General features: G+C 51.7%; 1 protein-coding gene across 1 annotated transcript in view; it reads right to left on the bottom strand.

Moving 5' to 3' along the window:
- Positions 1-17,733, bottom strand: part of GARNL3 (GTPase activating Rap/RanGAP domain like 3) — a 100,066-nt gene that overhangs the window by 24,303 nt on the left and 58,030 nt on the right. Inside the window, exons 6-15 of the mRNA XM_054727572.1 lie at positions 17,514-17,632; positions 16,630-16,694; positions 14,069-14,132; positions 12,448-12,474; positions 8,169-8,244; positions 7,464-7,562; positions 6,849-6,952; positions 4,785-4,893; positions 3,066-3,111; positions 2,176-2,282 (exon numbers count right to left, since the gene is read on the bottom strand). Of these exons, the coding sequence (XP_054583547.1) occupies positions 2,176-2,282; positions 3,066-3,111; positions 4,785-4,893; positions 6,849-6,952; positions 7,464-7,562; positions 8,169-8,244; positions 12,448-12,474; positions 14,069-14,132; positions 16,630-16,694; positions 17,514-17,632 (816 nt within the window). The remainder of the gene's footprint in view (positions 1-2,175; positions 2,283-3,065; positions 3,112-4,784; positions 4,894-6,848; positions 6,953-7,463; positions 7,563-8,168; positions 8,245-12,447; positions 12,475-14,068; positions 14,133-16,629; positions 16,695-17,513; positions 17,633-17,733) is intronic.

Raw genomic sequence — 17,733 nt, 5'->3', positions numbered from 1 at the left:
ACCCAGCCTGCCCCATCTGCCTTTCCACCCATCCACCCACCCATTCTTCCATCCCACCCATCCATCCATCCATCCCTCCATCTACCCATCCACCCACCCATTCTTCCATCCCACCCTTCTATCCATCCCTCCATCTACCCATCCACCCACTCATCCAACAGGATGCCATTCCATGGGATTAAAGATTTATATTTGCTACCTTTTGTTAGAAAAAAAAAAAAACAGTTGACTTAGCCTAATGGAAGTTTCTTCTGGGAAAAGAAAGCTAGTGGTTTCATGGACTAGACACTGAAGTTACTACAGTGGCTGCCCAGCGATGCGTCAGGGCACAGGACAATGGGGGCGAGGAGTCTGAGGTGAAGACAGCGTGGGTTTGAACGCCAGCGGCGCTGCCATGTACATTCTCAGCAAATGGTGTCTGTGTGGGGCCTCAGTTTTCTACCTTGTAAAGTGGGTATAACTGTATTTCCTCATAAGGGTTGTTGTACATTTTTAAATGACATAATACATCTAGAGAGTTAGCACAGTGCTGGCACATCAAACTGAATGAGTGAGCCATTATTAACAGTTCTCTTTCTCAGACAGAGGGCCGAGGACAGGATGGCGCTCACAGGCCGGACAGCGAACGCCCTGCCACAGGCCATTCCTGGGTAAGGCCTGTTCGCTGGGAACAGCGGGTTCGCTGTTGGCAAGACATCGCTTAAGGAACTTAAACTATGAACGTCTTGCATTTCCTCTCATTCTGTGACTGAGAATTGATTTTGTTTGACACTATTTTTTCCTTAGTATCCCAGAAATATCCATCTTAAATGACTTATTTTAGCTGAATAAGGAGAAAAGTTCCAATTTTTTTGCTGAAATGCCACTTCCTGTTATCTAGAGTTTTCCACCTGGCCCACTCCCTCCCTCCCTCCCTCCCTCGCTCCCTCCCTCCCAATAAATCCACGTCCGGATTCAGAGATGTCTGATCGTTGGCTTCTACCTTTTCTCTCAGTCCACCAACCCCTCTGTCCTCCTGGCTCCCCACTCTGTGACTTCAACACCCCTTTTCATAATCTTTGGCCTGTGTTCTTCCACTGGGTCCCCTCTGCAAATCTTCAACTGACCCTTCATGACCTCCCACCCCAAGCTTCTGAGGGGCTGAAGAAGTCTCCCTGCTGACTGGCTCCATTAAAAAAAAAAAAAATACACACACACACACACACACACACACACACACACGCACACATACTGAGTGGCCAGATTACTAAGATCTCTGAATGCATAATAAAATAATCTGGCCACTCACTATATATATATATATATATATATATATATATATATATATATACACACACACACACACACACATATACATATATATACATATGTATACATATATATACATACACACATACATACATACATATATATATTAGAGGCCAGGTGCATGAATTCGTGCATGGGTGGGGTCTGATCAGCCTGGCCAAGGGGAGGGGTCATGGGAGGTTGGCCGGCCTGCCTGCTGGTCGAACTCCTGGTCGAGGGAACAATTTGCATATTAGCCTTTTATTATATAGAATATACACTGAGTGGCCAGATTATTATGCATTCAGAGATCATAATAATCTGGCCACTAAGTGTATATATACTTTTTATTGATTTCAGACAGGAAGGGAGAGGGAGAGAGACAGAAACATCGATGGGCTGCCTCCTGCACTCCCCCTACTGGGGATTGAGCCCACATGTGCCATGATGGAATCAAACCAGCAACCTCTTGGTTCATGGCTCGACACAACCACTGAGCCACACTGGCCAGGCGACGGGCTCCATTTAAAGCGGAGGGTAACCTGAGTCCTATGCTGCTGAGCGATCTCTAATCCCTGGTGAGAGGACTACAGGCCTGTGGTGGTTCCCTCTCTGAGCCCGCACTCCACAAACACGGCTCACCCCCCGCACCCCAGGTCTCAAGACCCTTCCTCGCAGGTGAGGGGACGGAGGGCAGGAACACAGGAGGACACCGGGGGAGCCGCACACACCTCAGGAAACGGAAGACGCTTTGCACGAAGCATGTCAGGACGTGGCACGGAATCAGTGCCCGAGCAACACACTTTCCTACACAGCCTCCCGGAGAATCTGGAGAAATGTATTCTGACGCAGAACAAGTTGCAAAAAACATTTCAAAACAGCACTTACGTTTCACCAGCAAGAAGTCCCTGAACTCCTGGTGGTCCGTGAACACGGGCGGGGATGGCAGGGGCGGGCCGAAGAGCGGCACGCTTTCTTCCGAGAAGATTTTCAGCCTGCGGAGGGAGGCCGCAGGGTTACCGGCCTCTTCCTCAGAGACCACGGCATCCGGACCTTGAATGTGCCCACTGCCCACGTGATGGGCAGGGACATTCACGCCCCAGAAGGTGCTCCTGTGGCTGCCAGCGCCGGGCACTGTGCTTTCGGGCAGAGGCCAGCTCTCCCTGTGTCCCTCGTGGCCCGGCCCAGCAGTCACAGCAAAGGCCGCCATGGGCACCCACGGCATACCAGGGAGACACTTGGTATTTGAAGACACGTCATCAGTGGAGTCTCACCAACTTGCCAAGGTGGTATCGTTACCTCATCCTGTCATCACCCGAGGCTTAAAGAGACGACAGATGCTTTTTTCAAAGCCTCCACGCTAATAAGTGACAGAGGGGATTCCAACCCAAATCTATTTGGCCCAAAGTTCATGCTCTTTTTACAACATCATGATGCCCTTCACAGAGGAGTGTTTGAGACCAGAAGGACACGCAGGCAGGATACAGCCTCGGAAAGGGGGTGCTCTGCTCTGGTCAGGATCAGATACATCCCCCTGTGCCCACTGCAGAGGGCCCTAACGCCCCAAAGCACCCGGGCCCTCGGTCTCCTGAACGGAGCAACGTCACATGGAACACGTTTTCCCCAAAGAGAGGGTGGCCTTGAAGAAAGTTCTCTATGGCGAGGCCACATCAACTCAATCGAGAAACATCTATATCAAGAGTCTCAACACATGAACACAAATTAGCCAGCAAACGTGAGAATCAGAACCAGGGAGTGATGACCAAGTCGGTACCTACCTGTAACTGTCGTTGTGTGGATCATACCTCACTAAGGCAAAAATATCTGTGGCGATGGTTAAGGAGGTTAATCAACAGCCCAATGCTCAGTCCACGGCTTGTGCTTTGAAAATCCCTCTGGGGCGTCATCCCAGACCCGCGCTTTGTGGACAGGGCACCTGTCGCCCTTCGGAGGACTTCTTTGAAGGAGACCACCCAGGAAGACGTAGGTTCAACCTGAGTGTTCATCCTTTGGGGAAAGAGCTAAACCTCCAAACGTGTCAGGAGAGCAATATGAATAAAGCTGCTAAGCAAGGAAGACGCCAGCAAAGCAAAAAGAGCAACGCTGTTGCCTGGAATGCAAAGATCCCAACAGGAAACTAGTCATAGATTTCATCTGACACATTTTGAAGAGAAAAGCAATTCCCCGCTCTCCTTCTGGCTTTGGTAGAATAAACAAACCAAAACAAACCCATGTGGCTGGTGGCAGCCTCTGGGAGCCTCTACTTGGCTTGTGCTGGGCATGCTGAGCTGAAATAGTACCATCCCTCCAGGCAGCTTCCTCCCCCTAATCCTACCCAACCCCTCACGGCCCCCCATCGCCCCGGCTTTCCTTAGCTCGGACCACAAAGCCATCAGTTCCTCAAAGTGCTTCCCCATCTAGCCTCAGAGGAAGGAATCTGCACCCACCTTCCAGACACAAATGCCCCCAAGCGAAACGTGTAACTAAACGCAATTCTAAAAAGAATGAGCACCCCTCCGTCACCTACAGAGCCACCCCTCCCGTCCCGCCCTGGGCCGGAGAAGCTGTCCTACAGGGGCCTCCGCAGGCGCGGGGCTGGGTCCTGCACCCCAGCGAGCACCTCGCCGTCCCAGCACCAGCCCTGCCCGCGGGAACAAACCCCAGGGACGTGCAGGTGCACGCGTTTTCTCCCAGCCCTCACGGAGGAAATTGGGCAATTTTCAACTTTATTTATAAACTTCCCTGCTATACTGTTAGGTGACACGGAACAAGTCAGTGTGCAGAGCGACCCACTTCCGATACAATCAGTCACTGGGGTCCTGTCCCCCAGCATTCTTACCGGAGTCTCCCCAAATGCCCATCAGTTGCCTTTTAGTAATTATGTATGACTCACAAAGGTCCCGTCTTTGGGTCTCACTGGCATGGTCTGTGACCGCGCCTGTCTGCCCGAGCCGAGCTCGGACAGGACAGAGAACTGCAGCAGGCCTGTGCCGGCAACATGAGCTACACAGAAATGAGAGGAAGCAAATAAAAATGTGATGAATTCTATCATTTCTCAAATTTTAAGAGATGACAATACAGCAGCTATTATGAGGGCTTAGAATCAACAAAGAAATAGTATTTTGGCTTTTTATCCTCACTTGCAAGTTTTTATACCCAAAGCAAATTTCTCAGAGGATTCACAAGAATTCTTCTAATTCAGTTCTTATCGATGGACGGTAGGACGTTTCCCTCATTTCAGAGCCTATCTGAGGGAAGGGAAGAGATTTCAGAAGTCAAGGATTGTCTGAGAATTAATCCATCAATGACTCCAAGGGATGGAGAGAGAAGAGAGAACGATGCTGAGGGAAAACCCCAAATGGCAGGTATAAGAATCTATCAACACTAATCAATTATAACATGCAAGTCAATGATAACTCTTGGTGAGAGGGCCATTTCCGTCCCGTGAGGCTGAGTGATAGCCCACCGAACCAGAGCAGTCACAAGGCCCAGGATACGTGTAAAATGGGAGCGGATCATGGAAGGCTTAAAGGCAGGACAGGGCTCCTCTCCTTCCTGGAACACAATGGTGACGATGTCGTTCCCGATGTGGCGCTTCCTTTCCACCTGGATGTGAGCATAAATAACGTCACCGAGGAGGTCGCTCGGACCTAGCCCAGAGCTGAAAGAGCAGCACAGTGCGACAGCCACACGATCACAGAGCCCAAGCCTCGGCCAGCTTTCACCCCTTGGCTCCCAGGTTTTACCAGCTGACTCCCGGCTCTGCTGTCCCTGCTGTCCATCTCCATCTCGCCCCTCCCAATTCAGGCCCCATGTCCTCATCCAGCCCCTGCAGAAGCCTCCTATCCAGCCTCCTTGCCTACACGCTCTCCCATTTTACTTTTCTGATCGTGTTCACCTTCATTCATCATCGCCTTAGCCTGGTATCCAAAGCCCCCAAACAAGAGGCATTGCATCCGAATTCCCTGGGGATGGGGCTCAGCGTGTGGATTTTTAGAAATGCGTAGTTCTGACGCAGATACTTGGTTAAAACAAGACCCTACCTAATCTGACACCAGCTGACCTTTCCAAAATTATCTTCTAGACTGTGGTCACTGGTCTTTTTTCTATAAAGGGCCAGACAAGAAATATTTTCAGTCTTATAGGTCATATTAGTGGCACAGTGCACAAAATTCATGCACATTAAAAGGGAATTAATTAGAGGAAATATTTTAATATTGCTATTTGCCCTTTCTCTATAATAGAAGTGTCAGAGATGAAAGAAAATTAGTAAAGTGTATATGAAAATCTTCCTCCTGTCAGAGTCTGGGGTGTGCCATGGGACCCAGAGTCAAGTCCCTGCCCACCCACGTGCGCCTCAAAATCGTGTGAGACCCATACCCGGCCGGCCACACCCTCATTGGGAGAGATCCAGACCTGTCCAGCCCCACCCCCATCAAGCCCCGCTGAGTGGGGGATGCAGGCTCAGGTCCCCTGTCAAGCCCCACTGGGAAGGGGGTGCAGCCTGAAGTCCTCTGGTGCATGCCGGGTGGGGGGCGCCCCTTGAGGTCCCCGTCAAGCCCCGCCGGGCGGGGGGCATGGCATGAGGTCCCCAGTCAACCCCCGCTGGGCAGGGGGCACAGCCTCAAGTCCCTGCTGATCGCTCGTTACGGGAACCCCACCTCCGCTGTGGGCACAGCAATCTTGTGACAGCGTGAGGGTTAATTTGCATACTACCTCTTTATTATATAGGATTATCTTTTTGCAAACACTCATCAGCCATTACTCAGAATGTACTTATTTCAGGTCCCAGACAAGACACAAGGCCCACTGAGAGGAGTCACAGGGGAAAGGTAGCGTAAATGCAAAACAGCCTTTTAGGAGTCACAAACCACTCACACACATGCAGATACACACGCTCACACACACAGATACATATTCACACACACAGATTCACAATCCACACATGAAGATACACAGGTGCTCACATGCAGATACACACACTCACACAAATACACACACTAACACATGCAGATACACACATCCACACATGAAGATACACACATGCTCACACGAATATACACACACTCACAGATACACATGCTCACATGCAGATACACACACTCACACAGATACACACATTCACACACAAATACGCACATTCACACGCAGATACACACGTTCACACACACAGATACACACACTCACACAGATACACACATTCACACACAAATACGCCCATTCACACGCAGATACACACGTTCACACACACAGATACACACACTCACACAGATACACACGCTCTCACATGCAGATACACACGCTCTCACACACAGATACACATGCTCTCACACAGACAGGCGTGTGCACTGCTCCCTCTGACCCTTCATTACTTTCTGGTGAAGGCACCAGTGAGGGTGGTTCTCCCTAAGGCTGTGGAAGGTTCCAGTACAGAGACTGCAAACAGCACCCTGAACTGGGGCCCGAAGCTCTGCTCCTCTGTTAGCACCAAAGTCCGATTCCAGGAAGCGGGCGGAGCTCTCTGCTGTCAGTCATGTGTGAGGGCCTGCGCTCGCACCCACCTGCTGCTTGTTCTCTTTGGAGTACGGCAGCATGGTGGACACGTGGAACATGATCTCGTGGCCTTGGTAGAGAGTATAGACCGAGTGGATCCCTGTGGTGTCATCTGTAAAACACGAACACGCACTGAGCGGGCGCAGTGAATGCGGGGCCGGAGGAAGGGTCTCCATGTGAGACAGACGAGGGGCTGCATACAATCGGATGGTCCTTAAGGTCCCTCTGGACTATCCCCGGCGGGGAGCAGCAGTGTGAACGCCGCCCCGTGGACAGACCTCCTCGCCCTCTCCGCCCGCTTTCTGACAGATTCCTGCCTCGCCTCGGAGTCGAGGAGGGCGTGAGAAGCCTGGGCTACAAGGGAGTGTGCGGTAACTCCTTGCCTTCAGTGACTGCTAGTGGACAGGACAAAGTAACACGAGATGACACACAAATACTGATCCTGTGTCCATAAGACACGGGCAGAGGGCAGAACTGCACAGCGACCCCGTGCCCGTCTAGGTGTGGAGCTCGAATCCCCTCACCCTCTCCCCCCCCCCCCCCCCCCGCGGGCATAAATTCCTTTACGGACAGGCTGGGGCGGAGGCCGGCAAACGCCAGCAGAGCCGTCCGAGCGAGCTTACTTTTGGTGTCCAGGCCGCCGCGGTAGCCCGTCCAGCCCTTGAGAGTGACGGTGTCGCCCAGCAGGTGTAAAAATTTTTGAAAAGCGTCACTTCCGACTTCTGTGGAAAAGGGAAGGGGTGAAGGAGGTGCGGCAGCAAGTCCCCGTTCTCTAGCTGAAGCCGCTGAAGAGCCTGCTCTGCGGATGGCGCGGCCGGAAAGGGAACGGGCCCAGCAGCAGGGCCCACGGCTCCCAGGAGCCCCGGGAAGGAAGCCACAGCATCAGACTAACCAGCCTCCCCTGCCAGCGGGCCACAGGGGTTCGCACTGCGAGGTAAAACATATGACCGTTTCCAGGAGTAATAGAAGGTACTGAACATGAAAAGTGCCCAATAACAGGAAATGACGCCATCTCACAATTCTCCCAGCCCTGACTTCCCACACAAGAGCCCTCCTCTGCTCCCGATTGTGCAGAACCAGCTTCTTCCCCCCGCCCCCCCCACGTCATTTCCCACCGAGACCTGGGGCAGGTTAAGTGACCGGTAAGTATTTATCAAACGAACGAAACTGGGCAACACCTGCCCTACCAAATTTACCTCGGAATTCACCCCACCATTTCCTAACACTACCGGCGGGTTCTCTGCTTTAGAGGCTCCAACTCCACCGGCAAGTGGTCGTCAGAGCTGCCACGAGGGGAGGGGGGCGCCGTCAGCAGGGGAGACACTCACCGTTGCTGAACATCTCGTCATCGGTGAGCTGCCCGTCTTTGGCAAAAAGAACCCCGAACTTGAAGTTCACAGAGCCCTTCAATAAGACAACAAAAGGTGGTGACTTTAATCTCGTCAACAGAGCATGCCCAGTATGTGACGTCGTTACCCAGGGACACGGCCGTGACAGACTGGACCCTGGGGGATTACTTCCTCCCCTCTATCTTAGTTTTAACCTCCCCTCTATCTTAGTTTTAACATGAAGAACAATCACGCCTTCCTTTTTGTGGATGCTGAGTGTACAGGTGAAACTCTGCTTTTATGACTTCATTCATTTGTAATGTCAGGCAGCCAGGTCCAGGAAGGTAAGTTGGCCCCCAGGACCCACAGGCTGGTACCATCTTCCGACCAACCCACCCGCAGGGCCCAGACCCCAGGCAGCACAGGGGAGCTCCGTGCAATCAAAGCACAACGACAGTCCGAGGCTGAAACCTGTGGCCTCTTAGAAATAGAAATGGAAACTGTAGCTCATTTCCCCCAATTCCTAAAGACATTTAATCTCAAGAAGTCACAAAACAGATATGGGGGAAGGCAATCAAGAAGGAGCTAGAACAGAGAAAGACAAGACCAAACGATTTTACTTACTGGTATATGTGGCATCTAATGAACAAAATAAGCGAACAAACAAAATAGAAACAGAGTCATAGGTACAGAGAACAGACTGACGGCTGTCAGAGGGGATAGGGTTAGGGACTGGGTAAAAAAGGTGAAGAAGGGATTCCAGGGTGGGGAACATCTGGCCCACAGGCCCTATAAGGCCCTCAAAATCATTTGGTCTGGCCCTGCCAAGGCATTAGAGGCGAGTTACTTAAATGTTTGACCAAATATAGCAGGCTAATTTTTAAGTTGATAATTTTGTATGGCTCGTGAATCATGTTATTTGTGGGCATACAAATGGCCCTTGGCAGAAAATGGTTCCCCACCTCTGGAATCATTAAGCAAAACAAAACAAACAAAAAACTCATTGACACAGACAACAGGATGGGGATTACTAGAGGGAAAGTGGGATGGGGCAGGTAGAAGAGGGTAAAGGGGGGGAAATGGTGATGGAAGGAGACTTGACTTGGGACGGTGAACACACATGTATAATAGAATCATACACCTGAAGCCTATATAACTTTATTAACCAATGTCACACCAATAAATTCAATAAAAAAGAAGTAGCTAATATAACTGTTCAGTCCACCATCCTCAACTTTAAACACTGGACTGAAATCAGGTCCTGCAGGAATGATACCCAATGCAAGGTAATAGCTTCTACAGAAGAGGAATGAGGTCAGAGAACTCAGTGTATTTAATATATATATTGATTTCAGAGAAGAAGGGAGAGATAGAAACACCAATGATGAGAGAGAATTATTGATCGGCTGCCTCCTGCATGCGCCACACTGGGGATCGAGCCCACAACCTGGGCATGTGTCCTGACTGGGAATTGAACTGTGACCTCCTGGTTCATAGGTCGACACTCAACCACTGAGCCACGCCAGCTGGGTGAGCTCAGTGTATTTTTAAAAAATATATCTTTTATTGATTTTTTTTACAGCGAGGAAGGGAAAGGGATAGAGAGTTAGAAACATCGATGAGAGAGAAACATCGATCAGCTGCCTCCTGCACACCTCCTACTGGGGATGTGCCCGCAACCAAGGTACATGCCCTTGACCGGTATCCAACCTGGGACCCTTCAGTCCGAAGGCCAAGGCTCTATCCACTGAGCCAAACCGGTCAGGGCACTCAGTGTATTTTTAATAGTTTTTTTCCCCTTAAGCCACAGGTGAGTTTATAGGTCTTCATTATATTAGCCTCTATACTTTGTTTTATACTTCTTAAAGTATTTCCTAATAGAGCAAAATCTAGGGTTAGAAAAGAATTGGCTGTTTGATCCCCCACTTGCTGGGGGAATTTTTGTGGTCCGCTAAGGGGCAGACCAGAATCGGAGGTGTTAAAAGCACTGGCCGTGGGGGCAGAGGTGGGGGGTCAGGGCACAATGCCAGGCGTCAGGACAGCTACATTCCGGAGCCAAGACTTGGAATGTCTAAAGGCCTCAGTTTCTGTCCCCAACACACCGAGGGGCAGATGCACCCCCACCAGTAACCGTAGTTTCACACGCAGTGATTTTCTATGTGGAGCAGGGACAGGGAGGGCGCCCACGCTGGCCCCTCCACCTGCAGCCCTTCCTCAGCTCCTTCCACGGGGCCATTCCCATCACGCGGCCTCAGCTCAAATGTCCACCCAGGGAGGCCTTCCCTGATCTCCCCAAATAGTCCCCCTCCCGCAGGGTCCCTCTCCATCACAGCACCTTGTTTGTTTTCCTAAGAGCACCATTCACACTCTGATGCTTTTATTGAACTTGCATGTTTGTCTGTCCTACCACTGGAACCTAAGTCCTGTGAAGGAGGGATCACAGGTCTGACTTTCCATCGACTCTGCAGGGCCCACCACAGTGCCGTGTGCACCGAGAGGGTGTATAGAGACTCATGGCCTAACTGTGCAGAATAAACGAGAAAAGAAGCAAACGGGTCAGATACAGCTTCTTTTTCACAAGCTGCTTCCAGTGTTGGGTGAACTCTCAGCGTTCTGTTGGGATCTCCGCGTCAGGGTTCTATACTCTGCCTCCCTTCTCTGGCAATGCTGCTAGTGATCGCTCGGCTCCAGGACCCTGGCACCTCCTCCTCCACTCTCAGTGGTCCCTTCAAAAGCACCCCCAGTGGCGTGGGGTCCACAGAGGCTTGGGGTTCTCAGAAGAAAAGTGCAGAGACTAAAGCAGAGGTTCTCACACCTGACCAGGCATCGGGATCACCTTGTTGGCTTGTTAAAATAGAGTGCCCGCCGGCTGGTGTGGCTCAGTGGTTGAGTGTCAACCCATGAACCAGGGTTCCATTCCGGGTCAGGGCACATGCCTGTTGCGGGCTTGGTCCCCAGGAGGGGACGTGCAGGAGGCAGCCGATCAATGATGTTTCTATCTCTCCCTTTCTCTCTAAAATAAATAAAAATATATTAAAAATAAAGAGTGCCAGGCTCCACTCCCAGAATTTCCAAGTCAGTCTGGAGTCGGGCCCAAGAATGAGCATCTCTGACAAGCTCCCCGGTGATGCTGAGGCTGTGGTCCAGGGACCCACGTGGAGAACCACTGGACCACAGGAGCAAGCCAGCAGACTGCCAGGAGGCCCGGGACCAGGTGCAGTGACCTGACAGCTGGCTAGCCGAGGGCAGAAGGTCTGGGCCAATGGCCAGAGCACTGAGCTATGAACTGACAGCCTGTTAGAACCAGAGGGGACCCCGAGGTCCACCAAATCCACTTCCATTTTACAGACAGGACAGCGGAAGCCCGGGGAAGGCGAGGCTGCCCGAGGCCGGTACCAGGTGAGCGGTGGGACCGGAGCTGGAAGCCGGGCCTCCACTGCTCTTTCCAATCCCACGCCACAGTCTTCTCGGGATGGTTGTGAATTGAGTGAAGCTGAGTTATATGCAGAAATGAGACCCTCTGCTGACTGACCACTGGCCACAGCTTTTATGGGGCTGCCCTGTGACTGCCCCTGCCACCAGGACCCCTGAGGAGGACCCTCCCACTTCGGGGTGGCTCTGGGGACTGGCTGGGAAGCTGGCAGGATTAAACGAATGAGCGAATGAGCGAATAAGCGTGGTGGCAGAGGAAGCCTGAGAAACGTGTGGATTAGGGACCATCTCAAAGCGGTGTCAGCAGGATGTCCTGATGGGTCAGACATGGGCTGAGAGAGAGAGAGAGATGCTAGGATTTTTCCAAGTTTGGCCTGAGCAACGGGACGAATGATATGACCACGTACCAAGAGGCATAGTATGCACAACGGTAATTTATTTACTCCAATTGCCGATTTATAATATTTTAGGTATTTCTCTATGTTAGTGATGTACTTAGAACACATTTTTTTAAAGTGGGGCACAGGGCCTGGAACCACACAAATATATATGGCGTTCCATAACCGAGTGTGTGATAAAGTGCAGACGCCTACTTCAATTGGATGAAAATTAAAATCTCGTACCTGCACTGATCCCGAAGTTAAACGTGAACATCCCAAGCAGATTTCAGTAGCTTGGCTGTTTGCATCTCTATGGTGGCTGCACAGAAACCCCTGAGCCACCCAAGAACCCGTGTCAGGAAGTGGACTCACACTGCGAGTCCGTGGAGAGGTCGGACCGGAAGGAGACGCGGTTATACACACGGACGCCGAGCACAGAGGGACAGACGGCTCAGCAAAGTACTTACCTCTTGTTCTTCGAGAACCAGCAGGTCCTGTCAAACAAAGTTTCAAAAGTTATGCCTGTGCTTAGCAGCGATCCTTGTATTTTGACTTCCTATGAAAGCCGAGCTTTAATTTACTGAAGTTTAGACCCCCACCCAGAAGTGCTTTAAACATTTACATTTAGCTCTACAGATTTTTACAAAATACCTGGTCATTTCAGAAAGTCCTATTATCTGGAAACAAAGACGGTGCACGGCTGTGGGAAGGAAGACACAGACCCCAGGTCCCTGTGCATCTACAGCTGGCCTTGCGCACACTGCCTCCTGGAAGGTTCCGGCCAAGAAATATGCTGCTGGGAACGGACAAATCACATTTCCCAGCAGCAGCCACTTGGCGGCAAGAGGCCTTCCGCGTAATGCAGGCGGCTTAGTTCTATTGACTTCTTGGATCCAGGGATTTGTAAGGACTCTTTCCCCTAAACCAAAGCCTGCTGCTCACGGCTGCCTAAGGCAACGAAGTCTGCAGACACCTGGTGAGAGCCGGGGAATCAGTGCTGCCAAGCGGCACACTCACGTGCACACACACGCACACACACATGCATGCACACACATGCACACATACTCACACACATGCACACTCACACACACACACACACACACACACACACACACACACACACTGGCCAAGCTCCCAGGAATAGTTATTTGTAAGGGGAAGAGAGCTGGACCATGAATGCAGGGACAGCATCAACGTCCTTGCTGTGCTATAAACAGCAGAGGCTGCTGTATCTCGCTTACTTGTCCTCTTTTCTATGGAAGGCGAGCGGGCAGGGCCGACTGGGCAGAGAGAGCTCAGCAGCAGCCACGGGAAGGGGCACAAGTGCGCTCCGTGGGTTTTGGGGCTCGGTGTCTGGGGATCACGTCCCGCCCCAAGAAGGAAAGGGTTGATAAGCCATACGATGACGTACCAGAGGCACACCGACTTATAATTCTAACTGTCCCCACGTTTGCTATAAAAATTACTTCCAAGCATAACAGGGCTTCCTGGTGCTTCAAGCTGGACCTCACACCCCTGGTTGTGCCTCAGTCCCCTGTGGTCCCAGCACAGCGTTCTACCTGAACCACAGCTCAACAAGCACATTTCATATTTATTTACTTATTTTTAAAATACATTTTTATTGATTTCAGAAAGGAAGGGAAGAGGGAGAGAGAGAAACATCAATGATGAGAGAGAAACCTACACGCCCCCCACTGGGGATCGAGCCTGCAACCTTGGCATGTGCCCTTGACTGGAATCGAACCTGGGACCCTTCAGTCCGCAGGCCAACGCTCTATCCATTGAGCCAAATTGGCCAGGGCCACATTTCGTATTTATTACTTAAAAAAAACCCTCCAATTCCACATAACTCTACATCACTCAGTACAAGGAGTGGCTTTTAGGCCAATAAGATCCTTCTGAACACACCCCTCTCGGTTCATGGGTGGAGGAGCCTATCGCTAGCGGTTTCCGAGGTGGCTGTGCCGAGAACACAGACTCCCGGCCTGCCCCTCGGGCCTGGCACACCAGACCAGAACCTCAGTGTGAGTTCTCCAGGACCTAACACGGTTCTAAGCGGATCAATTATGAAGCAGAAAGTTCTGTTACCTTCTGTATCTCAGGATGAAAAATTTCCCTGGGGCCTTTCTCAAATTTGTCCAGATTCATGGCACTGAAACAGAACAGAGAGCATGAGCAGGCGCGGCAGGAACGGAACGACGCGGGCAGGTCTCGGCTCCTTAGGGAAGCCAGAGAGCATCTCCTGGGAAATCGGGGGAGGCTGGCCCACAGGGACAGACCAGCGAGGGAGGAACCCAGGAGTAACTATGTGAACGCAGGGCAGTAACCACACACCACACTGTTCTTTCCTTATGTAACTGTCCCCCGACGACACTCGGACGGTAAGAGAGGGAGGGAGGAATCGAGAGCGTTTCTTTGGGCGACCTTGACTAATCTTCATGATTCTTACTTTTATTTCCTAAAGGAGTGACTCATTGGCATTTACAGAGTGAGTCATGATAAACTGAGATGTAATGAAGATGACCTGGTATTTCTTTCTTCCTTTGGTAATTCCTCTGCCACTAATGGCAAAAGACCATCCCGAACAAGGTTGTTCTTTGTTTTACTTTGGACAAGCAACGCGCATTTCCTTCCGACTACGCCCCTGGAGAGGAAAATCAAGGCCATTGAACCAGATGACATCTGAGGCCCCTTCAGCCAGGATTCCTCTGCTTGTAAATGACAGGCAAACACAAGAGCCAATGTTAAAGCTGCACTTGCTCCAGGCCCTCTGCTAAATGCTTTACATGGACTGTCTCATTTAGTCTCTGTGAGGCAAATACTAGTTTATCCCCATTTTAAAGATGAGGAAACTGAGGCTTGGTCCAGGATAACAAAGCTGTTAAGTAGTAGAGCCAAGATTTGAACTAAGGCTTTTCTGACTCCATAGTATTTATATTTTAATTTTCTCTTAAGTTTTCAAGTTCACGATTGCAACAAATAAAGATAAACTCTTTTTTTTTTTTCAATTGGCAGAAACTGTAGAAGTTTTCCTCTTTCACATCTTTAAAAATACTTTCTTGCCAAAGCTTGCTCTGGCTGAGTGGACTGCGAGGGGAGGGCCCTACTCACGTAACTAAATAACATTATAACTGCATGAAACCCCTTTAAATACAAAGAAGAAAGGTGCCGGAGTAACTTATTTTTAGAAGAAAAAAAAGATTCACAACAATCTTAAGCCACTGTAATTCAAAGTGCTCCTTTCAAAGCAAGTTAAGATTTAGAATCAGCCAGATATTTCTGTGCGAAACAAAGATGTCAGCCTCTCCCCTGCTCTCTTCACCGGAGCTTCAGACTGAGGAGAAACATCGGAAGACCAAATCAAGCTTGAAAATGAGATATGAAACTCTTTACTTATTTTTAAAAATACGTTTTTATTTATTTCAGAGGGGAAGGGAGAGGGAGAGGAGAGACAGAGACCAATGATGAGAAAGAATCACTGATTGGCTGCCTCCTGCACGGCCCACATTGGGGATGGAGCCTGCAACCTGGGCATGTGCCCTGACCTGGAATCAAACTGTGACCTCCTGGTTCATAGGCCAACACTCAACCACCGAGCAATGCCGGCCGGGAGACACTTTTCACTGCTTAGTCTCAGTGCCGTCCATCCGCCAGAGGCCATCCTAACCGCTGGGGGAGTCTGCACCCTCAGGGCCCTTGGCAGTGGGGAGCTGTGGCTGGGACACTGCAAATACCACCCCTCCCACCACCCAGGCTGCAGCCGGAGGAGGAGTGACTGGAGGCCCCTGGGAAAAGCTGCCACATCCCCGCGGGGACAGCAGTGGTCACGGCCACGCCCAGAGCCATGTGGCTCTGGGCTTCTATCCCAGCTCTGTGGTCCCTGAGCCGAGATCTCTGTCCAACCCCCCGCACCTCGCTGCGGCGGGGACCCCTCTCCCGCGGCGCAGACGGGAAGTCTCCCTGTGGAGCAGGTTTCCAGAGTGACTGAGATGCTCGTACAGCACTTAGCACAGCGCCTGGCAGACAGGCCGCTGGCACTGTGACGCTGTCGCACCACGGCTGCTGACAAAGCAGCAGGCCCATGTGAGCGGGGGCATTCTCAGGGGACTGCCACCCGACAGGACACGGGAGGGACCGGCAGGGAGGGGGAGGGGGAGGCGGCTGGGCGGGGAGCAGCTCCATGCTCCATCCACTCACCTTTCTGTTTGGTGAAGAATAAGAACATTCTTCCCTGAGAAGCATTTGCTGACCTATGAGTTTCTATTTCAGAGCAGAAACATGGAAGGCAAAATATTTCCTGATTTTCTTTACGAAGCCACACTACCTGTGCGCATGTGAGGGGCGGGAAGCAGGCAGCTAAAGCGATCCTGGGGTGCTAAGAGCGACACTTGAAATCGGGCCCGGGCCCGGGCCTCAGGCAGCACACACCAGCCGCACGGCCGGCTCCCAGGCCTCCACTTGCTCATCTGTACAATGGGGACAGGAACAACCTGCCGGAGGGCTGCCGTGAAGACCACATGAGCTGATGTGTGGCAGTCTTAGGAGAACAGCGCACGCAGCCACGGCTCAGGAAGACGGAGCTGGCAGGGTGACCCCGGAAAACCACGTATACAGGCTCCCGGGCTGGGGTTCCACTCGGCGGCACTCACCTTAAGATGGACTTCACAGAGAGCGTCTTGGTGGGGCTGTAGGGGAGGCATATTTTCTGGGTGCCCTGGAAAGTCAAAACGCCCGGTCAGCGAGAAGCTTGGCCATTCCCACCTCTGAAAGCGCCCGCCCTGGTCGCTTAAAGGAACCCCGTCCGGCCTTTCTCCTCTCCCTGCAGCGGCCTGTCTATGAGTGAAGACATTCTATGACGCAGTCTTGCTCAGACTGGACAGCGTCTGCCCTCCCCCGGCCCAGCTCTCATGGGTCTCGGCATTACGGACTCTTCCACGGACAGACTGACGGGTCCCCCGGGCCTTCGGTGTTGTGAGCGGACGGGCCGCCTGAGCCAGCCGAGAAGGGGGTTTGGTCTCTGAGCCGAGTCAGATCAGCCTCGAAGATCATGAAAAGAAACAGGCCCCCAATGCGGTAGCCCCAAGTCCAAGGCTTGAACGAGAAATCGCCGAATCTTGCGGAAGGCCTGTGTGACGTGTCCTCTGTGTCCTGTTGGGAGCCCGTTTCCTCTCGCTAACTGAGCACCCACTGTGACTAATGCAGGGAAAGTAGATGTTGGGAGCCTGGAAGGGAATGAACGAAGGCTCCACATGGTTTGTGGTGAAGGAAAACATAAATGGCCAATCCCACGAGCCCCGGGCTCCCCCTCCACGCGGGCAGTTCACGAAGAGCCGCAGGGGCTGGACCCTCTCTATTCCACACACCCCGCCTCAAGCTCCCTCGGCTTCTCTACAAAATGCCTTTCCATCAGATTGTTACCTTAAACTGCCTACAAAGAAGACACTTCTGACACGTGACATGGACGTTGACATAAACAGCAGCACAGCACACAGGGTAAGTGGGGATGAAACTCCAGGCCAAGCCGGTTACTTACCGTTTTCCTCCAGAGAATCGCACGGTACTGAGGGACTCGCTGGTTGTTCTGGTCAGAAAGGGTCACGGACAGGAAGAAGGGGCTCTTCTCGGCGTCGTTCCCAATGTAGTTCTGGTGGACTGGGGAAGGGACAGGCTCAGGACAGTGCCAACGCAATGGCTCCTCCAGCCCCCGGGGCGGGGACGCGTCAGGTGGTGCCCAGCCCTTCGCACGTGGTCGG

This window comes from Eptesicus fuscus, chromosome 15 (assembly GCF_027574615.1).
Source record: "Eptesicus fuscus isolate TK198812 chromosome 15, DD_ASM_mEF_20220401, whole genome shotgun sequence".
NCBI lineage: Eukaryota > Metazoa > Chordata > Mammalia > Chiroptera > Vespertilionidae > Eptesicus > Eptesicus fuscus.
The sequence above is the reverse complement of the archived record's forward strand: the minus strand, read 5'-3'. Positions and strand labels throughout refer to the sequence as shown.